At 42.0% G+C, this 26,469-nt stretch overlaps 3 protein-coding genes across 3 annotated transcripts in view; 2 read left to right on the top strand and 1 right to left on the bottom strand.

Moving 5' to 3' along the window:
* Positions 1 to 26,469, top strand: part of LOC308086080 (uncharacterized protein) — a 499,718-nt gene that overhangs the window by 404,964 nt on the left and 68,285 nt on the right. The gene's annotated exons all lie outside the window — the stretch shown is intronic.
* Positions 183 to 3,964, bottom strand: sfrp2l (secreted frizzled-related protein 2 like). Its single transcript, XM_080428039.1, has 4 exons — positions 3,614 to 3,964; positions 1,597 to 1,859; positions 1,019 to 1,099; positions 183 to 755 (listed from the first exon to the last, which is right to left on the bottom strand). Exons 1-4 carry the CDS (start codon positions 3,886 to 3,888, stop codon positions 313 to 315), a joined length of 1,062 nt encoding a protein of 353 aa, XP_080284165.1. The 5' UTR covers positions 3,889 to 3,964; the 3' UTR covers positions 183 to 312.
* tomt (transmembrane O-methyltransferase) lies at positions 8,688 to 16,414 on the top strand (the record flags this gene model as incomplete). Its single annotated transcript, XM_080428727.1, has 5 exons — positions 8,688 to 8,700; positions 11,218 to 11,480; positions 13,463 to 13,659; positions 14,612 to 14,734; positions 16,217 to 16,414. The coding sequence occupies exons 2-5, from the start codon at positions 11,219 to 11,221 to the stop codon at positions 16,412 to 16,414; spliced, it is 780 nt and encodes a 259-aa protein (XP_080284853.1). The 5' UTR covers positions 8,688 to 8,700; position 11,218.

The raw sequence follows: 26,469 nt of genomic DNA, 5'->3' as shown, positions 1-26,469 counted from the left end.
CAGTTCATTCAGGCGACCTGTATCCGCGGCCACCATATTCGGGGAAGGCACGCTGCCACTCAAAGCGACTACTGGCCAATCACAGCTCGTCTTTTCCGGGGCTTGTCAGAATCTAGCTGTATAAAAAATATCCCGTTCGATTTTTTTATACGACTAGATTCTGTCAAGTCCCGGGGAAAAAAAAGACACGCTGTGATTGGCCAGTGGTCACTTTGACAGGCAGTTTGCCTTCCCCAAAAACGGCGCCCCGCCGATACAGACACCCCCAGGGTCGGAGGAGGCGTCTACCTTTATATGTCTATGTGTATCCACCTATAGCTGTGAGCATGGCTGTCTTAACAGAGCCCTGATGAACCTCTTCAGCTCTCTGTCCTCTCTGGTCCATTTCACCAGCCTGCTCAACACAAGGCGTCCCTCCTCAGCCTTAGCCAGCCCCAGGTACCACCCCCCCGCCGTGGCCGGCGCCGCCTTCCCCCCTTCCTCTTTCCTTCCCGAATTCCTCCGCCTCCTCTCCTCCTCCGCCGCCGCTGCGGCTCCCTCCGTTCCTCCTCCGTCCTCCATGACGTCGTCCAGGCCGGGGCAGACGCAGGCCCCCCCCTCGGGCAGCCAGAGGGCATTGTGGGCCATGGCCCCTCCGACCCCCTCGGCTCTCTCGGCTCCGCCACCGGCCCACCTCAGGATGCGGCTGCGGCCCAGGGGCACCAGCTGGCGGTCTCCGCCCACCACGGACACGCTGCCCAGTCGTAACTTGAACGCTGAGAGAGAAAAAAGGGGGAGAGGACGTTAGAGCAGTGGTTCTCAAACCTTTTCATTTCAAGAACCCACCAGTGGTTCTCAAATGTTTTGTGGTTAAACAGATTGTTATGCTATATTTATTAACTAAATAAAGATCCACATAAAGATCCAGAGTGCAAAAACAGGGTCTGAAACAACAGAAATTTGACAGTTTAATCTGTATTTTGACAAAAGCGTACTACCAAATACATGAACAAAACGTATTATTGATGACTTCTCTCACCATATGGACTTTGGCAGAAGTTGTCCTGGATGTCAGTCTCTCCCTCAGCGGCCAGACTGCAGGCATCACAGATCACAGTTCCTGTAGATTAAGAGAAAAAAAAAGTTAAAGCTCTATATTCTGATTTTAGTAAACGGAAAACACAATTTCGGGTGGGTTGCCAATTTCATCCAATCAAAAGAGAAGACCCAATCCCATTTATCGGCTTCAATTTGATAAGTTGAGTTCCAGTTCCAATTCCAAGTTTGTTTCATCACTTCCAATTTCACTTGTGTATCCTTTATCCTTTAGGAGTACTCTCTCCTGATTGGATGAAATTAGCATCCTGACCTTAAACTATATTTCCTGTTTACTAAAGAGCCGGAGAGACAGGGAAATTGAACAAAGTAAACACTCTTAATAGATTGACGAGAATCAGCGATTCACAGAATACAGTCGCTATTTAACTTGTAACACTTATTTTAACAAAATAATATCACTTAGGCCATTAACTACTTAAACCCCAGCATCCGTATTATGGGGAAGGCTTTCGCAGGGAAAATAGCAGATCGACAAGCTCAAGAAACAACAGCACAAACCTTTGGACTCCTCCTCGTCCGTGACCTCCTGTGCCGTGCGGTGGCTCTCCGGCTCTCCTCCGGTCTGCGGGATGCAGAGGTCGGTGCCCTGGGGGAACCTGGAGCAGTTGAACATGTCGGGCCAGGGGAACCCGAAGGCGTTCATGACGGGCACACAGCCGTCCCGGACCGCCTCGCACAGAGCCCTGCACGGCATCACGGCGCTGCTCAGCTCCGCCAGGCACACGGGGGCGAAGAGGGAGCACAGGAACTTCTTGGTGTCCCTGTAGTGGAAAGTAAATAAGTATTGGTTCATTGATTGATCTTATTTGGTGATATGATATCACATGAAAAGAGAACAATAGCACTACCCCGACATACAGTCAAATATCATCACAGAGGATACAAAAAAAGAAAACAAACAAGTCCAAGGGCTTATTTCCATGGTGGTCCTCTGTACATAGAGATATGTTGTATGGGGTGTACCAGTGGTTCTCAAACAGTGGGTCGAAACCCACAAGGGGGTCTCCAAATGATATTGCTTAATGTGCAACATTGTTTTCTCAAACCAACATGCAGTATAAGTGTATACAGGGTATCTGCACATTTCTGTGACCGTTTAATGACTTTTAAGACCTTTAAAAATACATATTTGAAATTGTGAAGATAGCCGATCCACATAAGCATGTAGATCCGCTACTTTCACAATATCTATCTGTGGAAGCGAGTCAAACTAAATGTAATTCCTCAACTCCTATACATTCTATAAGTGCTTGTCAGGGTGGGGGGTCCCCAGTTCAAAAACTATAATTTTGGGGGGTCACAGCCTGAAAAGTTTGAGAACCACTGGTGTATATACACCATAAAAACAAAAACATAAAAGTACAACAACAATAAGTACATATACTTATTGCGTACAAGTTTTGTACTCAGGGTTTCTGCAGTTGTAAGAAAGTCAGATTTAAGACTTTAATACCACTCAGAATTATATTTAAGACCAATCAACAACAACACAAAGTGTTATGTTTACATGCATTAGAGGGAGGTGATAATGTCTATTGTTCATTAAGTGCCAGGAATGCCAGGAAACCCCCTGCAGTCAGTCTGTTTATCACCTGATTAGTTGGTCATATAGTAGCTATTGTATAACCTTAAGTACCAGCAATCTGAGGACAGGCCCATACTATTGTGTTGCTAATGCTTACTGATGTCCTCTGAAAATGCTGAGTGAGAAAAGAACTAAACACACATTTAGGACTTTCTCTGACTTGTTTTTGTCTTCTCAGGTCCTTTATAAAGGCCTTATTTTCACATAAATGAATGTAATACTGTATGACTTCAGAAACCCAGGTGTTGAGGTATACATTTCCACTCCACTACAGGGAAACATGTTGAGTCCACTACAAATATTTGAAAACTGTAGTCACTTATCTAAAGGTTTAGATTCGGCCATTATCACAAGACATACAGTGCATCTACAAGCTCACAATGCCTCGCATGGCATTGTGAGCTTGTAGATCTGCTATTTTCAAATGGCCACAATGTATATAGGGTTGAAGTGGTTAATGAATGTTTTGTATAATCAAAATCTACAAAGTAACTAGTGACTAAAGTTTTCAAATAATTGTAGTGGAGTAAAAGTAGCCTACAATATGTGGATCCGAGATGTAGTGGAGTAAAAGTATTGGAAATCAGAAATACTCAAGTAAAGTACAAATACCTCAAAATTGTACTTAGGTACAGTACTTGAGTAAATGTACTTAGTTACTTTACACCACTGGAGCTAGATCACGGGTAAACCAAGAATCTAGCATCTGTCTAAAGTAAACAGTATCGCCTACAATTGAAATAATAACCTGTTACATTGAAACCATAGAATACCAGCTAAACAATGAACCTGGTATCTGTTTAAATAACATGCTGGACTGGGATTGCATTGGTAACCCTCCCTGTGGCACAGCTTGGAGACCAGGGGCAGCCAGGTTAGTGTTAGATTAAATAACCATATCTGTTTAAATAACATAGATTACAGTCTTACCTGTGGCACAGCTTGGAGACCAGGGGCAGCCAGGCGGCAGACTGCTGCTGCGCCTCCCGCAGAGAGCCGTGCTCCAGCAGGTTGGGGACCCTCATCTCGCGGTAGCCCACCCCGTGGCACAGGGAGAAGGTGCTGGGGATCGGCTTGCACGCGGAGCGCACGGCGGAGGACGAGCCGCTCAACTGTGCGTCAGAAGGACTGGCGGGAGAACGACGCGCGAAAGAGAGCGCAAATAGGACTCCAACGACACATAGGAGGAAAGCGGTGGTGGCCATGATGATGATGTTGTTGTTGTTGTTGTTAGAAAACAATAACAGAAGAACTTCTCCAAGCTCTGCTTCTCCACTGACTGTCTACTACTACTGCTTTGCTGTGTGTGTCTAGAGTCTAGACTCGACCTGCCCATATAGGTGTGTGTGAACAAAGAGAGGTGTGTGTGGGGGGGGGGGGGGTACAGGCTCCTCCTCCCACCCAGACCCTGTCAGACTGGTTTCATGTAGGCCTGTTGTTGACGCCCCCACGTACTTGATGGGTGGGGGGTAGTTCTTCTCAAAACATTTTCATGTCAATGAGGAGGACCCCCTCCATTTGGCATGGACAGATTGGACACTCATAAGAAGAAGACCTCTAATGGTCTACTGTAGGCTATATTAGGTATAGAAACCATGTGATCTGAATAGTACATTCCCTCATTGGATTACATTTTGGCTGGTGAAATGAATTAAGTGAAAATAAAGTGTTTTTTTTCCCCCTTTTTGTTAAAACAAAAAAACTTTTTCTTATTTTTTCCCTTTTTCTACTCTGTACATATTTGTTGATGATATTGTATTTTGGTGTTATTTTTATGCTATGTTGGTGAATTGAATACATAGGACCACAATGGAAACAAGTCCCCAGGACTTTTTTTGTGTTATCCTTTAACAGTAGCTCAAATGTCTGACTGTACCTCTTTCTGTTTGCATTTCCAATTAATACTAATAAAGTATTCAATCAAACAAACATGCATTGTCTGTTTACTAAAGAGCTGGAGAGAGAGGGAGACCCCTGTTAAATCACGCAATAGCAATGATTGCTATCATAATATAGAGCTATTGAACACTTACAAGATATATGAGACCTTTATTGATCCTGTGAGGGACCTTTAGTTGCCAAAGGCAGCACAGCAGTTAAGATACAGATTATAGGGCAAGAAAAAATACTCTAGATATACAGCAGGGTAAAAAAAGACATCACTGTGTGAATAATTGGCAAATAATTGTCTCAATCTATCTATGTACGTGTGCAGACAGTGCTGCAGACAGCGGGGGTAATAACCTATCATCACCTATCACCACAGGCTGAAAGACGCTCTTTGATGTTGTGCCAGAAAGCACTAGTGGTGGAAAAATACTCCAATTTCTTACTCAAGTAAAAGTATCAATACTGCAATGTAGAAACACCCTGTTACAAGTAAAAGTCTGGTAATCAAAATTGACTTGAGTAAAAGCACAAAAGTATTGGCATCAAAATGCATCTAAAAGTACCAAAAGTAAAAGTATACATTATGCAGAATGTCCTGTTTCACAAGTTATCATATGCATAACATTTACGAAACAATCTTTTGAAAATAGCAGATCTACAAGCTTGTAGATCTGCTATTTTCAAATAGCAAAAGTTTAAATGGGGCTGAAGTGGTTAATGCACATTGTGTAATAATAATCTAAATCTACAAAGTACCGGTAACTAGTAACTAAAGATTTCAAATAATTGTAGCGGAGACTGGGAGATGTAGTGGAATAGAAATAAAAGTATTGAAAATTGGAAATACTCCAGTAAACTAAAAATATCTAAAAATTGTACTTAGCCTGCAGTACTTGAGTGTATGTACTTAGTTACTTTACGCCACTGGAAAGCACATGCCTGCTCCGTTCCAACACCACAACAACACCAGTGTTCTTCATGAACTGAACATCTAACTCAAACAAACAAACAAACTGCCTTTAGTTCATTTCCTCTGGAGGCATGTCAATACAATGACATCATGTCATGACTCAATGCTAGTTGTAATGTAGGCCTATAAGTGTGTAACTTATTTTGTACATTAGTGATTCTCAACATTTGTCATTTCAAGGACCCCCAGTTGCATTTGTATTTGTCAAAGGACTACTATCTTATATGATTTTTCCCCCTTTTATCTGTGGGATCAAATCTATACTCAGTGTTGTGTGCTAATGTGCTCTCAGAGTTACTTACAGCCCTGTAACTCCTCAAAGACCGCTGAGGGTGCCCAGTTGGGAAACACTGCTGTCAACAATACCGTGATCATTGTAACCTCATCTTATTGCTGTTGATTTAGCCTCTAGGCCAGGGCCTGTAATAGACCTATTGATCCCACGGGGGAAATTCAGTCGTCAATGGTTACAGCAGGAAAGAAGGAGACACAAGACAGATAGGCAACAGAAAAGGAAGACAGAGGGTAGCAAAATAAATAATACTACTAATTGTAATGATAAAGATACAAAAAGGGTCAGCAGCACTCAGCAGGTAGCAATCCTCTGAGCCTAAGAGAACCAGACACCAGGTTGTACTGCAAAAAAAACAACCTGCCTGGCGCCTTTGCACTTGGACTATATTACTGTATGTATAATAAAGTACAGTGAAGCTATACAGTATTGACGTACACATTTGAGCATAAATAACAGTATTAGACCAACCCCCTGATCGTCCAAGAGCAATTCATGTTTTAATCATGTTTTAGTGTTCATTAATGTGTATATATATTGGCAGGGACATATATATATATGTCCCTGCCATATAAACAAATCAAGTAAAGTATTAAGTCTTACTATCGAGGCAATAATGAATACAAAATAAAGTGATGGTTAATTCAGACCAATGGATTTTATCATTCTCAATTGAACCACATCAATCCCTGTCCCTATTTTGTCAAATATGTCCCTCTCTGGGCTTAAATTAAGCCCAGAGAGGGAGACCTTTGTTAATCCTGCAGTAGAAACTCAGTTTTGGCTTCACCCAGCTGCTGATGGCTGCTCAGATGGTCACGATGACCATGAGGGGGGAGCAATGAGGGGGTTAAGTGTCTTGCTCAGGTACACTTACACACATTACCGGGGGCGGGACGCGAACCGGGGACATTTTGATTTCCCAGACGACCTCTCTCTATCCATTCAACGACGGGCGCCACCCTGACAGACTATATAACTTTAACCACTTTCAGCAGGACCTTTTTAATAACAGGTGTGCTAGATTAAGGCGTGCCCAGAGCTATGGGTGTGTCCACTGGTCAATGTTTCCACAATCACACAACTGAACACACCCATTATTAATCTGATTATAGCTGCAGCTGTGTTGCTTACATCTCAAACTTTTTTGTGCCAAGGACCCCCAAATTAATTATATGTATTTGGCTGCAGGCCCCCCATCAGATTTTTTTTTGTGCCAGGGACAGCCAGAACAGAAGATTTGTGTTAAAGAACTGCAAACTGATTAAAAAATAGTAGATGTACAAGCTTGCAGCACGTCACAAAGTGAGGCACTGTGAGCTTGTGCATCTGCTATTTTTTAATAGTCAACGTAGTGGCTAAAATGATTGTGATACTGTATTAACACAATTGGCTGAGGACCCCCTTTGAGAACCACTGGCTTATATATTGTCAACCACATTCAACCTCATCGTCATATAATTGGTCCTCACTATAATGCTCATTAAGACGGCAACTCACTCTGTGTCTCATTGGAGGCCTATGGACAGTTCAGAAACCTGCCTAACAATGACATCATAGACGGGGATTCCAAGCTAATAGAAACTACAGCCTTTCTCTTTCTGCCATTATGGCAGGAATACGAGTAAGGCTGTAGTTTCTATTAGCTGTTATTGCATCAATAAACACATAAAATAAAAATGTTTATTTTAATTTTTTAATGAAATCTGCTGTAGTTTTTAACCTGAACTGGAAAACATACATTTGCAGCTCTCAAGCTTTTTTGTGTTTTGACAGTATTTGTTAATGTATGTATTTTGCCAATAAAACATAAATCAATCAAAACAAACTACAAAATACAAATCAGCCTTATTTTATACTAAAAATATATAATATACGTGTTGTGAGCTTGTTGATGAGCAATGTTTTTTTGTAATTCTGAAACTGTTATCCAGGTATTTGGTCAAACGTATTGTGATATTTGATTTTGTCCATATCGCTCAGCACTTCTCAGGGGTCCTTCAGGTGGGTCCAAATGGACCCTTACAGGTATGTAACTCTGAAGGTGTACAAATGTAACTCTTTGAGAGTGTACAACTGTAACTCTGAGAGTGTACAAATGGAACCAAATGGACCCTTACAGGTGAGGTATGTAACTCTGAGAGTGCAAATGTAACTCTGAGAGTGTACACATGGAACCAAATGGACCCTTACAGGTATGTAACTCTGAGAGTGTACAATTGTAACTCTTGAGAGTGTACAAGTGGAACCAAATGGACCCTTACAGGTATATGTAACTCTGAGAGTGCACAAATGGAACCAAAGCTCTGGGAGTCATGGGGGTCCTTGAAATTAAACAAATTGAGAACCACTGCTGTATTTAGTGTAAAGTATTTGTTCTTTTCTGGACCTGTGAGTGGAGAGTGAAACCGGACTCCACACACGCCTGCACACCTGTCACTGCTAACCTGATACCCCCAAAACATCTCTCATGCACACTGCTGTCTCTCTCGCTGTCTCTCCATTCCTCCCAGCAGGCCATTATCATAACTATATTGCACATAATAACTTTATTTATTCATCCCATTAAGGCTAACAAATACCAATGTCCCATTTCATTATTGTACAAGGTCTATTGTAAGTTTAACTGGTTATGATATAGTTTATTAGTTTTATTGGGACCAATGCCTCATGTTTGAATAATTTCACGAGCTGCAGGATGGATGAATTATTTAAATGGCCGGCTCATTTACCTCCTCTGTGTTCCAATGAACACGGTCAGAGTGACACACACCTGCTTTAAGGCTCACTCACCACTGACGTGCCACCGTCTGTGTGCTCTTAATGTGCTACTGTTCTTCGTTCGGCAAACCTGCTGTGTAACAGGTGAGTTAGTGTGTTTCAAAGGAAGTGTTGTACAGAGTAGTTTATATTAGGGACTATGTTTTTAGAATACATGATGCAGGAATGATGTAGAAATGATGGTCACCTGAAGCAGTAGAAAGATGGAGAGGAAGTTCTAAGATATAATCTAGAGTAGACTCTAGAGTGTTAGGCTATTTCAATTTGTGTTTACATGAATCGAGATGTGTCACTTTTTTAAATGTATTATTTTGTAAAACAATTTATTGTATTATCATGCATGATTCTTCAGATTCATTTACTATATTTGTGGAATCTTGCCACTTGTATAAAACACCCACATATAGCCTACAGGTAACTATTAGACTATGTAGACTGTGAGTCATGGAGTGCAGATCCAGTGTTCATGTCCATCACAGTTGTAAACATCTATAATGTGGTCAATACAATACAATACAAATTTAATTCACCACCAAATCAAATATGTGCCCACCAGAAGAGTGGGCACTAGGGAAATGTGTGCCTGTGAAATTGAATACTTTATTAACAATGATGCTTAATGTGTGTTTTGTATGTAAAGACAATGTTTCAGTGGTTGTTCCATTCATGCTCATTCTTTCAATGTATTTGCATACAAATGCTGCGATCAAGCCCTGCTAATGGCCACCTATTACCTGGCATTGAATAGCTATTACCTGTGAATGAGCACATTATCATCATTAAAGGCGTGCTTTCCATTGTTTTGTGTGGAAGGAGCGATCCATATCAATGATGGTGGCTCATTTGCAATTGCTTGGTCTATTGTTCCCCCTACATTATGGCCACCGCCTAGGAAATCCACTCCATAAAATTTGAGGGGGGAAAAAATAGCAAATGTACAAGCTCACAACAATCTAACGCCTGCATAAAGACAACATTTCCACTGTTTTGTCTACTTCTATCAGACTGTCAGTTATCAGGATCAGTCTGTGTGACCACATGACACGATAGACTAAATATGTTTGACTGAAAATTAAAATAAATAATCCAAGCAGGTATTAATGGAGTTACGAATGAAATCCATCCGATTCCAAATTAACACACATAGTGGTGGTGTGTAGCCTACAGAGAGGTCTTCTCTCACATTATTTCGCCCTCTCTTCTTTTTATTTAACTATTATGCAGTTCACATGTGCAAAAGACTTGTTTCCATCTAGACTGTGATGTTCTGTTAAATATTGATCCTATTTTAATTCATAAACTATATTTATATTGCACATTTCTCAACAAAGTACACAGTGCTTGTACAGATATAATCAACAATTAATGAAAATACAACAGTAATGCAAAAAACAATAATAGGTTATATCACCCAGTGAGCCATAGTCTGATATTAGACGTCTGTTTTGTAGACCTAACTTAGCAGTGGCTCAGGGGAAGAGTGGCCGGTAGAGCGGCCGGAAGGGGACCGTGAGGTTCCCAGTTCGATCCCGGGCTCCCCCAGAGTTAGTGTCAAAGTGTCCTTGAGCAAGACGCTGAACCCCTAATTGCTCCCGATGAGCAGGTTGGTGCCTTGCATGGTTTCCTCCTCCATCGGTGTATGAATGTGTGTGTGAATGTAATGCACAATTTATGTAAAGCGCTTTATGCACCATTTACCATTTGAATTTAATCCATTATTCCATAAATATTGATTCAAAAAATAACTGTAAGTTGCATAACTGATCTCCAAATATTGGACTAAAATAATTTGAATAGCCATTGATCAATATACAGTATAGTTTAGATTTAGCCTTGATCTAGAGTAGACGTTTATATCAAAACTATATATCAACGGTTAGATTTAGACAATTTTTAAACCATTAAATTACTTTTATTTTTTAGTCATGTTGTTTGAAAACGTTTATTTTAGGATGCCAACAGTATGTTTAGAAATGATTAGATTTCACTATTATTTATAAATCATGGCAGTTTGATTAATGGTGATATGGCAGTATATACAAATAAGTCCCTTTTAAAAAATAGCCTAAATGAATATAAACAGGGCGTGTTGGTGTGATATGCACATATGGTGAAAGCATATAACAGAGCAGTGAAACAACAGTTGGCTAGTTAGCTTGAGGCCCTGGTGCCCAGTCTTCCTAGTGCCTGGTTTTACTGGTGCCCAGTCTACCTGGTGCCCAGATGTCCCTAGTGCCCACTTTTCTCCACCCCAAAGTGCCCACTCTTCCGGGTGCCCACATTTCCATATAGTGCCCACTCTTCCCAAAAATATGGTGCCCAGATGTCCTTAGTGCCCACCTATCCTGTATCCCTTTTCAGGACTCAAATAAAAAAATATCAAAAGTAGCAGATCCACTTGAGCTTGTGGATCTGCTACTTTAGATGCTGTAGTACTGTATGAAAAGGCGTTAATTTACAGAAAAAAAAACACAAAAAGTTAAAATATGGAGATAAGAGGTTTCTGCCCGACAGCAACGATATCAAACTGAGGGTCCTTTAAATTAAAAAAGGTTGACAATAAAGGATTTATGCTGATCTATCTCTGCTTACACCCATCAGGATGGTGTCTCCTGCCATCGCTCTGGCCTTCCTGCCTCTGCTGCTGACCCTGCTCATCCGCTACCGCTTCTACTTCGCGCTGTTCTACCAGGCGGTTCTGGTGCGGATCTGGAGGGACTGCAGGAGCGGGCTGAGCCGCGAGGAGCGCGCCTTCCAGTACGTTCTGACCGAGGCCACGCCCGGAGACCCCGAGACCATCCTGAACGCCTTCGACGACTGGAGCAAGCGGTATGAGTTCATCAGCACCCTCGGACCCAAGAAAGGTGAGGATTGACCACTTAAAAAGCCTCTGAGCTTGGTGAAACGTGTACTTGGTTTGCAATTGCACTTGGTATTCGCTCTTTTATCACTCTAGTCTACACCAAATCTCGTCACCAAAAATAGCAGATCTACAAGCTCACAAACCTTTTAGTGCGTGTATCACAGAGGACGTGCAGAGTGGGAAGTCAGTCGGATCAGCGGTTTTCCAGAAATATCTATAAACCCACAAATCTCTCTGTGTCTGTCTGTCTGTCTGTCTGTCTGTCTGTCTGTCTGTCTGTCTGTCTGTCTGTCTGTCTGTCTGTCTGTCTGTCTGTCTGTCTGTCTGTCTGTCTGTCTGTCTGTCTGTCTGTCTGTCTGTCTGTCTGTCTGTCTGTCTGTCTGTCTGTCTGTCTCCAGCATGGTGAAATAAGCCATTGTCCTTGCATTAATAAAAATACAAATAAAGTTGAAAATGTTGCTTGAAATGTCCACATCCGCCTACTGATGATGTCACTGGTAGGCAGGTTTCTGAACTGTCCACAGCCCTTCTCTGAGATTCAGAGTAAATAGAGAGGAAGTTGTCCTTTAAATGTAAGGGAGCACCAGTCTAAAACAGAAAGTATATTTTTTGTGTATGCGTTTCGTTGTACATTTTTTGTCCATGGAGAATGAGCAACACAGCAAAAGGTATGTTTGAAATGGTTTGTGTGTGTGTGTGTGTGTGTGTGTGTGTGTGTGTGTGTGTGTGTGTGTGTGTGTGTGTGTGTGTGTGTGTGTGTGTGTGTGTGTGTGTGTGTGTGTGTGTGTGTGCACACACCCCAGAACAGGTCACTGAAACACTGTCACACATCTTGAATGGCTGCTATGCATACAAAGGGATGTACATAGCACTTCATGACAGAATAGTGGAACTGGAATTGCAAAAGACATATCAAAATATCACACATTTCAACTGGCTTCAGATGTTGTTGTCGTTGACTAAGAGTCCAGAGAAGTGTCTGCATTAGTTTGACCCTAGCCTAGGGGAAGCATTTATGACCAAGGTCATTAAATAGAAATACCAACCACTTCCACTAACCATCTCAGAGCTGGGCTATTTACTATAGACTATTACAAAATAAACTGGTACCCAAAGGGGTGTCCCTAAATATTATTTTTGGGGGTCCCCAGATGATTAGCTTAATGTGAAACATTATTTTCTCACTCAACAGTAAACAAACCATCATACAGTAGTGTAAGGGTATCTGCACATTTCTAAAGTTAAATTTGAATTACTTTTAAGACCTTTTAAATACCAAATTGTCAAATATTACGTAAGAAAGAGAAGTGTTTGTCAGACTGGGGGTCCCCAGTTCAAATATGATTGTTTTGGGGGGGTTGCGGCCTGAAAAGTCAGGCCAGCTAGTACATACAGTACCCACAGACTGGTGTTAGAGGGTTTCAACAACTTGGGACATATGAACTTTACATTTTTGTTTAGTTTTTAGGCTTCATAATCACAAATTCCACAGGGCAGATACGACAAATGATAAATAACTGAAATATACAAAGAACTTACTGACACATTTAATTATATACTTTCAAGAAAATGTAAAAATAGCAGAAATAGCAGATCTACAAGCTTACATACAACATGTCACTTTGTAACGTTGTGGAGTATCGCTAGGAAATCGCCTGATAGGTAAGCACCACACCATGGAGAGACAGTGGGTTTGTCCTTTATTGGGTTTATTGGGCCCTTTATTGGGTTTGTACCCTGCCTTCTGTGTCTTGGCCTTTATCAGTACCCCACAACGTGTTGTAAGCTTGTTATCTGCTATTTCCAGTACTTTTGGAAAACGTTCGAATATGTATGAAAATGTTTCAACATGGAAACGATTATGACGATTATGCAAAACAATTGCGATTATCTCAAATAATTGTGATTAGGCGATTATGTTACTAATTGTGACAGGCCTATAGTGGACATGAATAAATGGATAAAATGTGTGCTTCTCCATAGGTATGATCCTGGACAGACTGCTGTTGGAGCGCAGTCCCATGACGGTGCTGGAGCTTGGTGCCCACTGCGGGTACAGCACGGTGCGCATCGCCCGGGCACTGCCACCCGGCGCCAGGATCTACAGCTTAGAGATGGACCAGGGCAACGCCACCATAGCCGAGAAGGTCATACGCCTGGCGGGGTTTGATGACCGCACGGTGAGAGGACACACACGCACGCCCCCCCCTCCACACATGCTGTGTGGTAGTTAGCACCATTGCCTCACAGCAAGAATATCCTGCATTCAACCCCCCCCCCCCCCCCCCCTCCCCCCACACGCTACTGTAAGTACAGTATGCCCTTGAGCAAAGTACTGTACTGGCATTACTACTGGAGCTGGTCCCCGAGTAATCTGAGTTCCCAGAAGTTTTCGCCAGCTCTCGCATACAAACGGGAGGGGCGAGGAAACTTATGGGCCAGAGCCCTGGTATTTGTGGACGGGATGTAACTTACGCTCAGAATCTGAGCGGACACGCCTCTTACCGGTCTGAGAGCTGTGCAACTCGTCTAAACAGTCCGACGAGAGGCAAACAGCAGTACACAACAATGGCGGCCGCAATTTCTCAAGGAGAAATTGCTTCCCGTCGCTCCTATTTACATGCAACACCCACTGCATGTGGATCCCGATTCCCGCCCCCTTTTCTTCATTGGCTGTTGATTTGAATCAGAACGCATGGCCGCGCCCCTGCTGTCCAGGCTCTGAGGCGAAGTCTCCCAGACTAGTCCCCGAGGGCTGCACTGTCCACACATTATGTCACTCTCAAGTGTGGGACTGTAGTGACGAGCTGGGGCAACATCCGACCACGTGTGAGAAGAATGCGTTGTCCCTGCTTAGTGCTTACCATTGGTCGTGGGTTAGGACAGACAAACTAATACGTCTGTATATTCATTTCGCCCTGATGAGGACCTTCCGAGGTCGAAACATGTTGGCAGTTGCCCTTTAATAAATAAAGGCCCGGATCGTCTGTTTATTCTCATGTTTGACCCCGTTTGATCCGTGAGCACCATTGATAACTATCGTTACCTTTTTATATCTCCTGTGAGCACCTGGTTGTTGTTTTTTTTCCCTTCTGACCTTATGCGTATAGTTACTGACTTGTTTGTGTCCAGGTGGAGTTGATTGTGAAGCCCTCAGACGAGGTCATTCCTCAGCTGCGCTCTGACTACGGTGTGGAGACGTTGGACTTTGTCTTCATGGACCACTGGAAGAAATGCTACAAGCCTGATCTACAGGTAAAGCCATGAGACTGGTGGATTGTGGAAGAAGTTCTCAGATATTTTACTTTAAGAAGCACTTCATCCACTTTCGTGTCTCATTGGTGCACTATGGACAGTTCAGAAATTATGTCATACATGGGGATTCTAAACTAATAGAAACTACAGCCTTTCTCTTCCTGGAACGTTATCATGCTGAAACAGAAGCCATAATATTGTTCTTGCATTCATAAAACATTTTTAAAAAGTTGAAATGACCAAACCTGCCTACCGATGATGTCACTGGTAGGCAGGTTTCTGAACTGTCCACAGCCCTCCTCTGAGACACAGACCAAGTAGACAGAAATGATGCCATATTATACTGACCATTAGTGAGGACCAATTATATGAATATAGGTTGAAAATGAGTGAAGTGGTCCTTTAAGTAAAAAAATCAATACCATAATGTAATGTAGTCACAAGTAAAAGGCCTGTATTTAATGAATACAGGCCAATGACTTGGGTTCAAAAGATTTGGCATCAAAATACTTAGTGATTAATGTATGTGTTGTATTAATAATCTAAATCTGCAAAGTAACTTAAGCTGTCAAATAATTGTAGTGGAACAGTATCAACAAAGTATCCAAATATGGAAATACTCAAGTAAAGTAAATATGTACCTCAACATTGTATTTACAGTACTTGAGTAAATATACTTAGTTACTTTCCACCACTGGTTGAATGGGCATCTGCTTCTACAGGTGACTGTGTTTGGTGACTTCTGCACATAGCTGTGATGCCAGTACTGTATCATTACAGCTACATGGGTTAGTTTAGCAGGCATTGCACGTACATTTGACGTTAATTTGGTCCAAAAGACCTGATTGTTCAACTTCTAAAAGTTTCTCACTGCCCATTTGAGGACCCAGGTAGAATTTCTTTAAACCTGTTTCAGTATTATAAAGGTGAAGATGACCACATCAGAGCAATTCAGCTAGTGTTTGGTAAATTGTCTTTATCTGTCACAATAATTAAATGACTCACTTCTTTGCAGTGTAGTCGGCTGAAGATAATAATAGTCTTTATGATGGAAATGCTACAGTATGGCACTCACCCACTATTCCAAAGGAGTTAGCACCACCTAGTGACCATTCCTTTAATGGCATGTTCAACTCTAGTCAGGTTAAACCAAAACAAAGTAATAGTAACAAGAAAACTGACCTCAATGGCGCTATAAGTGATATGTTGTTTTGTTAAAACATAATGTTTTTTTTGTTTTTGTTATTGTTTTAGTCTTCTGACAGTAGGCTTTGCGTCACTTCGTGCCACGCTGCCAGCTTGTACATCTGCTATTTTTGAACATTTTAGAAAAATCTTGAAAGTGCGTGAACTACTGATTTAGAAGGCATTTGTAGGATCGGCCTCAGGTCTTAATGGGTTAATGTTTGAGGTCAGCATACAGTGACTGAGAGACACAACCAGAAATGTGCGAATAATTCCAGACCTTCTTTGTGTTTTTAGCTGCTGGAGGGTTCTGGTCTGCTGGGGAAAGGCTCCATGATCCTGGCTGACAACGTGTTGTTCCCCGGGGCGCCCAACTTCCTGCGACACGTGCGCAAGAGCGGCCTGTACGAATGGAGGGTCCACCGCGCCACCCTGGAGTACAGCCGAGGCATCAGGGACGGCATGGCCGAGCTCATATACCAGGGAGTCAAATAGAAAACCACATGGTTCTCACAGTGGGGTCCGGCGGGGGCCCTCAGAGGTTCTTGAGGGGGTTTCAGGGGGGTCCCCAGCAAACTTGTTTTTGTTGATGTCGCGTTCCTAAGCCAGTAATTTCATGACCGGCAGAGTCTCCTGTAGGTGAGACTCCTGTGGAGACTCGAATAATCTATAATCTATAATTTGATAAATGATAATAATCATAACAAGACTCGAAGAGTCTCCACAGTGAGTCTCCTACCGGGGACTCCGCCGTCATCAAATTATTGGCTTAGGAAAACAAAAAAAACTCCATGAATTCAAGGCTTCATGGGGTGTGTAATTGATAGAAAATAAGTAATTCTTTGGGTGAACTACTCCTCCCTATTCCAAAAGTAGCAAAAAATAACGCATTGTTTCACGACACGTTGTGAGCGTCTAGATCTGCTGTTTTAGCTACTGTTTAAAATCTTTGAACGCTATGACAAGTGGTTAATTTCTCTATAATTACACCAGCTAGAATTTAGTCCATGAGAGAATACATGTACTTAATAAGAATGACACACTTCCCCCAGAAGGAGATAATGGGGCGGCTGAGCAGCAGAGGTACTGGCAGATCCCTCAACAGAAGAACAATAGACTCGCTCAGTCCTTTGTGCAGGTAGCCCTGAGGCTGTGCAATACCACACATGGTCACTTCAATCAGCCCATGAACTAATGACTCTTGCTCACGCCCACAACTCTGCTTCCTTTGCTCTTCTAAAGTTTTTACGACATACTTTATTTTACTGTACATATAGCCCAAGAGCAGATGCCCAGGCAAGTCTTTTTTGTTCTGTAGTAACCTGGTGTCTGGTACTCCTTTCCTAGTCCCTGTGTGTTGCTACCGGCTATCTTGTTGCTACCCAGGGAGTGGGATAGAAAATCAAACATGAAAAGCATGTCAAAGAGAACCTAATAAGATATAATTAAGATATCTTCACATATACAAATAGCATAAGATACAGTATGTACTATGTAGGCTACATGAGGTTAAGCAGTTGTGGAGCTTAGGCGAGCGAGCGTAGCCTTCCCTCTCCATTGCCTGCCCACACAGAAAAAAACCTGCAGTTTGAAATGCATATTAGGCCACAGACCCACATTTGATAGGATTTATTTTTTTAATCCCTGGGACCCCAAACTCTGCTTTGTAAAGTCCTCAGTGTTGAGTGTCCATTTGGTTCCATTTGGTTCCATTTGTACACTCTCTGTGTTACAGACAAATAAGGGTCCATTTGGTTCCATTTGTGCACTCTCTGTGTTACAGACACAAAAGGGTCCATTTGGGTCCATTTGTAGACTCTTGGAGTTACAGACCCCATTTGGCTCTTAACTAGCAATTCCTTAGCTGGGGCCCCGGGAACCACCTCAAGGACCCCTGGAGGTCCCCGGGCCGACACTGAGAACAAATGTAATAGACTATATACAGTACAGGTATCACAGGCACACACAGTATGTACATACAAACCGACACTTCTTCTGTTTTTGTTTTTTACTTTAACTGTGTAATTGTATTAATTATTAATAAAGACTGGTTAATTGAAATGGGAAATGAATGGGCAATTCACATTTGAAGCAGCCATACTTCCAAGGTTCTCCATGCTACGCCCAACCAACTCCATCAAAGGGTACCAGCACCCTCTGCTGGACAATACCTTTAATTGCAACACATCTTTCTTGTTGTGAGATTCTTGTATCTATTTCTCCAAAATCAATAAATCCATAAGCCTTTGAAAATAACAATAAATAAATGTTATTTACATAAATGACAATGTCAGGTTCAGAAAACCACAAAGTTACTATATTTAATGTTTGACCCATATTTCATCATAATAATTAGGTCCACACTCCTTTACAGTATTTGTCATTGTATATAATAATACAGTGTAATACAGTGACATCTGGTATTTGCATTTAACTCATCCTAAACATCCGTAAGCGTGGGCAGCTACAGGGGCACTGCCGTCAGGGAACAGTTAGGGGTTAAGCGTCTTGCTCAAGGACACTTCCACACTTAGACCAAGCCCCCAGAGCCACGGTAGAACAGTGAAGCGGCCAAGCCTGGTGGTCAAATCTGAGAATGCACTTAAAATGCTATCTTTCGTTTGTGCGCATGCTCATAACTCTATGGCTGCTCTATGGCCTAGGCCATTTGTAGGCTACTTAGGCTGTCCTGAAAGTTTATTAATATTTAGAGAAATTTAATGTTTCAAATACAAAAGTAGTAGTAGTAGGCGAGAATTAGCAAGCTGGACATTTAGACTGAATGTTTCCTTTATCCTCATCTTGCGCTAATGCACGCAACTGTTTTGCCAGGTTTTATTTTTGTTGTTTCTCATAAGCGTGCATCCGTTGTCCGTCAACAACACAGTAGTCTGTGCCTTGACTTCAGTGCGCTGACTCTCTCCCAGCCCCGCCAGCCCCGCCCCCTTTCTTCAACAATATGGAATAGGCAGTTCGCATGCTGCGAACGTCTCAAAAACGTCTCAATAATTCACTTTCATTGAAATGAATAGCTGGGGGCGGGGCAATCCGCCCTCTAGTTATATTATACCTCTATGACTTAGACCAGGGCCAAGACCAAACCATCTTGTTTCCCGGAGGGCCTCGCTCTCTACCCACTCAGCTATGGTCGCCCTTTCATTTCCAATGACTGAAGTGGCATTCTCCGGGAAGTTTTGTACATTAATTGTATAGCTAAAAATTACATAATTGTGGAATACACACATCCATTACAAATACAACATTAATAGACATGTCATACAAATGATAAAGCAAAAAAAATAAAATATATATATATCGAAAAGATGAAAATATAGAAAAGTAAAAAATGAAAATAATTAAAGCTGTAAGCAGCGATGATCGCTCCTCACACCTCTGTCCACATTGGGGCGGAGCTAATTAACTCCAGTGAAGGGCAAGGATTTCCAACCGACGTGACTCAAAAATGGCTACGACAAGCAGGTCAAAATGAAATGTATGGCAAAAAGACAAAGAGCCTTGTATTAGAGAGTTCTACCAATGAGGGGGCAGAAACAGCGCCGGTCAAGTGGTTCATGTAAACTGGAAATAGATACAACCGCTCACAGACTCCAGTGCATTCTGTAAACTTCCGGTTTAGGGCTTTGTAAGTATTCGCCAATAGAAGGCTATGTAGAAGACCTGGCCTGATGAAGTGAACGGAGGTGACGCAACTCTCCTTGAATGGCTCTGGCAAAAGAGAGGAACTATCAAATATCAACCAATCAGAACAGGGGGTGGAGCTAAGTGACACCAGTGGAAGGATTCCAAACGTAAGGTAAGTAAAACCAATGAAGGACAAGGACTCTGAGTCTGATCCAAGACACTTTATTTGTATATCTTTCATACGATACATCCAGCTCAGAGTTATTTAAATCAAAGAGATTACAAAAAGTATAGCAATAATATTACCAAAAGCACATATAACTAGCTCTAAATGTATAATAGTGGACTCCAAATGTGCCATAGTGCCTATGCTAATGTGGTACACATGATAATGTGTAAATGATAGTATATCTATATTAATTAAATCAGTGTCCTATTCTTCTACAGAAAACCTGGAGACTGGAGTCTATTCACTATACTGGCTGTAAACATACAATGAAGCATGGTCCAAGTCTATTCTATGTTTGTCATTTCAATAATTGGGTCTTATCAATATTCAGCGCTTTAATCTAACATTATAATGATTTATAATTAAAACAATTTGTTGTTTTTATTTGTTATCAAAGATTTGCCACGGACACGGTTGTCTGTGTATGGACACATTGATGGCCCTTGGACCATGTGTACACTCTCAGAGTTACAGACCTGTAAGGGTCCATTTGGTTCCATGTGTACACTCTCAAGGCGGTTACACACCGGCGAATATGCGAATATACGCAAAATTCAGACTCGTTCCGAATAATTAAAAGACGCTTTTTTCGCTCCGCGAAACTGGTGCGGAAGCTTACATTGACTTTATAAGGTTTTTTAAAAAAACGTATTATTCGCATGAAAAAAATCGCCCCCGTGTGTAAGGACCTTCAGAGTTACAGAACTGTAAGGGTCCATTTGGTTCCATGTTTACACTCTGGACCTGTAGAGGTCCATTGGGACCCTTGCTGGGCCCTGGACATGACATCGAGTACCAGTGATGTAATCACAGCATGGCTTCCATGTGGCTCTAGGAGGTCATGTGACCAGTCTATGACGTCAGTACTGTCAGTATGATGTCATAAGTCCTATGACATCAGTGCTCTGTCATCAGTCATCTCCATATTTGGGCAAAGTTCAGCCCAATCTGACCTCCTCCACTGATATCCAGCATACACTTTAAGTTCTACCAGACCCCCGGACTTCCGGCCGCCACGGGGACCCCCGTGGACCCCCGTGGACCCAAGGCCGCCACGGGGACCCCCGTAGACCGCCGTAGACCGTGGACGGGGGTCTGGGTCTCTCTCTCTGTCTCTACCACCCCCTCTCTCTCTCTCTCTCTCTCTCTCTCTCTCTCTCTCTCTCTCTACCCCCCTCTCTCTCTCTCTCTCTCTCTCTCTCTCTACCCCTCTCTCTCTACCCCCCTCTCTCTCTCTCTCTCTCTCTCTCTCTCTCTCTCTCTCTCTCTCTCTCTACCCCCCCTCTCTCTCTCTCTCTCTACCCCCCCACTCTCTCCCTCTCTCTCTCTCTACCCCCCCACTCTCTCCCTCTCTCTCTCCAACACTCTCTCTCTCTCTACCCCCCCCTCTCTCTCTCTCTCTCTCTCTCTCTCTCTACCCCCCCTCTCTCTCTCTCTCTACCCCCCCACTCTCTCCCTCTCTCTCTCCAACACTCTCTCTCTCTCTACCCCCCCCCACTCTCTCCCTCTCTCTCTCCAACACTCTCTCTCTCTCTCTACCCCCCACTCTCTCTCTCTCTCTCTCTACCCCCCACTCTCTCCCTCTCTCTCTCTCTACCCCCCCACTCTCTCTCCCTCTCTCTCTCTCTCTACCCCCCCACTCTCTCCCTCTCTCTCTCTCTACCCCCCCACTCTCTCTCCCTCTCTCTCTCTCTCTCTCTCTCTCTACCCCCCACTCTCTCCCTCTCTCTCTCTCTACCCCCCCACTCTCTCTCTCCCTCTCTCTCGCTCTCTCTCTCTACCCCCCCACTCTCTCCCTCTCTCTCTCTCTACCCCCCCACTCTCTCCCTCTCTCTCTCTCTCTCTCTCTCTACCCCCACTCTCTCCCTCTCTCTCTCTCTCTCTCTACCCCCCCACTCTCTCCCTCTCTCTCTCTCTCTACCCCCCCACTCTCTCCCTCTCTCTCTCTACCCCCCCACTCTCTCCCCCTCTCTCTCTCTACCCCCCCTCTCTCTCTCTCTCTCTATCTCTCTACCCCCCACTCTCTCCCTCTCTCTCTCTCTACCCCCCACTCTCTCCCTCTCTCTCTCTCTCTCTCTCTCTCTCTCTCTCTCTCTCTACCCCCCCCCACTCTCTCCCTCTCTCTCTCTCTCTCTCTCTCTCTCTCTATCCCCCCACTCTCTCCCTCTCTCTCTCTCTCTCTACCCCCCCCACTCTCTCCCTCTCTCTCTCTCTCTCTCTCTCTCTCTCTACCCCCCACTCTCTCCCCCTCTCTCTCTGTCTAAGCAGAAATACAGGAAGTTCAGCCCAAAGAAGTTACATTGATGCTGTGAACTGCATACCATTCCAAGGCATGAAGACTGTGAGGTGATTGGTTGATAAAATAGCTCCTGGACTAATAACCACCCAGCCCTCATCTCTCTCTCTCCCTCTCTCTCAGCTCAATTGTTTTAACTCTTAGAAACACTTTATTTACCAACCATAAACATATTTAGATTTACAAGTAAAAACAAGGACTTTATACTTATATACAAAACAACAAGACATTGAACTAACAGACAAGGACCCACTGACTCTTTAACTTCATCTGTTGCTGAACTCACAGGTAAGACCAGCTAACAATACAAAGTACGTAATGTAATGTTACTTTTTAAAAGGGTAATACGCAGTGTTGTGCAGGTTACTTCGTCTTGTGACCCCCTGTGTGTGTGTGTGTGTGTGTGTGTGTGTGTGTGTGTGTGTGTGTGTGTGTGTGTGTGTGCCCGCGCGCATTCTTCCCTCATCATTTCCAAAATAAGAAAAAGTAAATAAAATAATGCTAAGGAAAATGGTATGAAATAATGTTAAGTATGCATGATTTGAACCTGCTAAATTTACCCTTCAACTTATTGTTTATGCCATATATGACATCCACAAGTTTTATAGTAATAGTTGAAACTAGAAGGTACTGTTCCTGAAGAAACAGTGTGGGATCGCTAAGAATGTTGATGGTATTGAGTATTGATAGTGTTAGTAGAGTTAAAGGTTTGAAAGGTTTAAAGGTTTTAAAGGTTTTAAAGGTTTTAAAGGTTCTAAAGTTTTGAAAGGTTCTAAAGGTTTGAAAGGTTTGAAAGGTTTGAAAGGTTCTAAAGGTTTGAAATGTTTGAAAGGTTTAAGAGGTTCTAAAGGTTTGAAAGGTTTAAGAGGTTCTAAAGGTTTGAAAGGTTCTAAAGGTTTGAAAGGTTTGAAAGGTTTAAGAGGTTCTAAAGGTTTAAGAGGTTCTAAAGGTTTGAAAGGTTCTAAAGGGTATTTACTTTAAATTATTTTTAGTCACTTTATTTACTTTAAAGTATTTTTTACAAATTTTTACAACTTTTAAGTATTTTTACTATTTTTTTCAACTTTTAAGTATTTTTACTCATGTTGAGTACTTTTAAGTATTTTTACTCAGTATAAGTACTCTTAAGTATTATTAATCAAGGTACTTACTTTAAAGTATTTTTAGTCACTTTATTTACTTTAAAGTAGCTTTTACTAATTTTTACAACTTTTAAGTATTTTTACTCTTTTTATCAACTTTTAAGTATTTTTACTATTTTTTTCAACTTTTAAGTATTTTTACTCATTTTGAGTACTTTTAAGTATTTTTACTCAATATAAGTACTCTTAAGTATTTTTACTCAAGGTATTTACTTTAAAGTATTTTTAGTCACTTTATTTACTTTAAAGTAGCTTTTACTAATTTTTACAACTTTTAAGTATTTTTACTCTTTTTATCAACTTTTAAGTATTTTTACTATTTAAAAAGTGAAATATCTCTAAAAGTACAAATTATTTCAAAAAATTCTAATGGTAGCCAATATGTCCTAAGTAGGCTGAACGTTATAGAGTTGGAACGGAGTTTCTATCTAAAAGTATGAATTTCTCCATTGAAATGAATGGGAGTTTTTTAGAAGTAAAAAGTGAAATATCTCTAAAAGTACAAATTATTTCAAAAATTCAAATGGTAGCCGACATGTCCTGAGTAGGCCGAACGTTGAAGAGTTGGAACGGAGTTTGTAGCTAAAAGTATGAAGGACTAGTTAGCCGTCAAAAAACGGTGTTGACAATAACAGTAGTGTGATCGCTTTAGCGATCCCACAATTAGGCCTTAAATGAAAAGTGTTCAATTCATATATACTTTACTTATTTCAGACCATTTCCCAAAGCATACAGAGGTTTCTCAGGTGCCCACTCTTCTATGCCAGGTGAATCAATACTTTACAACCTTCTATTTATCTTTTTGCCTTTTACTGCTGGGTTGTTTCTTTTTGCTCTCTGTGTGTGTGTGTGTGTGTGTGTGTGTGTGTGTGTGTGTGTGTGTGTGTGTGTCTATATGTGTCTATAGTTGTGAGGGCCAAATGTCCCCACAACTATAGTAGAATAATAAGGATTAAACATTCACAGAATATATTAGGTTTAGAGACAGAGATCTCTCTCTGGCTCTCTGTCTCTCTGTCCCCCCCCCTCCCCCCACGTGGTCATACTGGTTATAGACCTGCAGGCCATTCAGAGAACTGTCTGTCTGTCTGACAGACAGACAGACAGACAGACAGACAGACAGACAGACAGACAGACAGACAGACAGACACACACACACACACACACACACACACACACACACACATATTACAGGGGTCCTTCAGGTTAAGCTGAGAGATGGAGCAGCCCCCCTCCCCCCCTCATAGATGTCATAGATATCTGCATAGACTTGTTTGACAGACACTTGATCTTTGTCTCTGTCAGGTCCAAGGCGTGGCCGAGGCTATGTGTTCTACCCTGTGTGTGTGTGTGTGTGTGTGTGTGTGTGTGTGTGTGTGTGTGTGTGTGTGTGTGTGTGTGTGTGTGTGTGTGTCAGGCAGGCAGCCATGCCCCCCCCCCCTCACAACCCGCAACTACTAATTTTTACAAGCAACTTTACAGAAAAAGAAGCCCAAAGTCGCTTATAATAAGCCGACATGGCAACACTGATTACAGGGGGCAACAGTGGTGGAAAAAGTACTCATATTTTTTACTTAAGTAAAAGTATCAATACTGCAATGTAGAAATACTCTGTAACAAGTGAAAGTCCGGAATTCTAAACTTACTTCAGTTGTTGAACATCTGGAGATGTATTAGAACGTAATTTATGTTGAACAGCTCACTTTAGGATATAGGCTTTAAATTATGTTATCACTTGATTTGCCTAAAGAAAGAATATGATATTGACTGGTTGAAATGACTGCTGAGGTGCACTCGAAGGCTTGCAGCAGGCAGAGGCCTGCATTTCCTTTATGTGCATTTCCTGTATGTGAGCTGCACTCACTGCTACGTGACATACAGCCTGCATCTATGGCTGATCAGTGAGGTCAAAGAGTACATGCACACATGCAAGTGTAAATCATCTGATGTTATTAATGATTTAGTTTAATCATATATAAGTGCTGATAATATGCAGTATAATTGCATTTACTGAATTATGCTCAGGTATAAGACACATTTTGGGGGACATTTAACCCCTCAGTATGCCCATATATGGCCATGCTGATAATGTCGTGCAAGGTGCAAAGTAAGCGTTTTTTGTGTGTGTGGGTATAGCTGTTGGACAAGTCACACATACACCCACATACAGACACACTGACTTCTGAGAATCACCTATAGCGTCTGACTTCTAAGAATAAGGCATGCACGCCTATATGCACGCAAATACACACACACTGACTTTCTTAACTTTCGAAAAGTCACCTACGTGCACACCTACGTGCACACACATACACACACTGATGTCTGGAGAGCTTCCTTTAGACCGTACTACAGTATAAAGTGGCGCTCACAAGAGCATCACGGCGGAGGCTGGGGAGACAGAGGCTGAGGGAGACTTGGGAGGTTTTGGACGCGGACGGCTGTTGGGGGCCCCTTGGGCTCTTAGGTTTTTGGGGCTTCTTCTCTTGCACCTTGCTCAGATGTTAAGCAGTCATGGCTCCACATGGAGGAAGGTAAAAAATTACTTAAATTAAGAAGGTAAAAAATTACTGAAATTAGGAAGGTAAAACATTACTTAAATTAAGAAGGTAAAACATTACTTAAATTAAGAAGGTAAAACAATACTTAAATCTAAAAAGGGTAAATTTCTCTATTTTGAGATTAAGCCTATTTGGTGCTACTTTAGGGAGGACGGTTGGCTGATTGAATCTATGAGAGCTTGTGGCTGGATACCTGTGCAGTCACATGAAAGGGGTTATAAGCCCGCATCTTCCGTAGACCATACGAGAAGCAGTACATTACTGTGGGAAGTATAATGGCATAAGATGCAGGCTTTTAGAATAGTAAAAAAGACGACTGAGCCAATTCATCGGTCTACACTTGCTATCTGGTACAAATGCTCTCTCAAACAGCCAGTCTACCATCTTGGTAGTATTTAGTATTATAGGAATTACCAATTTTAGACTAGCCTGTATTTTAGGCTGAATGATATCTAAATGGAACCTCCTCTTTTTAATCTAAATTATAAATTAGTTTAGGACAAGCCTAAATTAAGGCATTTGTAAATCTGACCAGATGAAACATTACTAGATTTCATTTCTATTGGTATTTTGTATTTGTATTTTGTATTGTTAAATACACATCTGTAATCCCACTATGAACTGAGCAAATAAAGGGAAGCGTTTAATCTTCCAAAAAGCCTCATTTTCTGAGTTAGTGT

Source organism: Gymnoscopelus braueri (assembly GCF_963280865.1).
Source record: "Gymnoscopelus braueri genome assembly, chromosome: 5".
NCBI lineage: Eukaryota > Metazoa > Chordata > Actinopteri > Myctophiformes > Myctophidae > Gymnoscopelus > Gymnoscopelus braueri.
This window is presented reverse-complemented; position numbering and strand designations above follow the sequence as displayed.

Coding starts and splice junctions, on each gene's coding strand:
- sfrp2l (XM_080428039.1), bottom strand. CDS start 3,888: ATGGCCACCACCGCTTTCCTCCTATGTGTCGTTGGAGTCCTATTTGCG. Junction 1,860..3,613: donor GTCTCCAAGCTGTGCCACAG/GTAAGACTGTAA, acceptor TTTCCACTACAG/GGACACCAAGAAGTTCCTGT. Junction 756..1,018: donor CTTCTGCCAAAGTCCATATG/GTGAGAGAAGTC, acceptor TTTCTCTCTCAG/CGTTCAAGTTACGACTGGGC.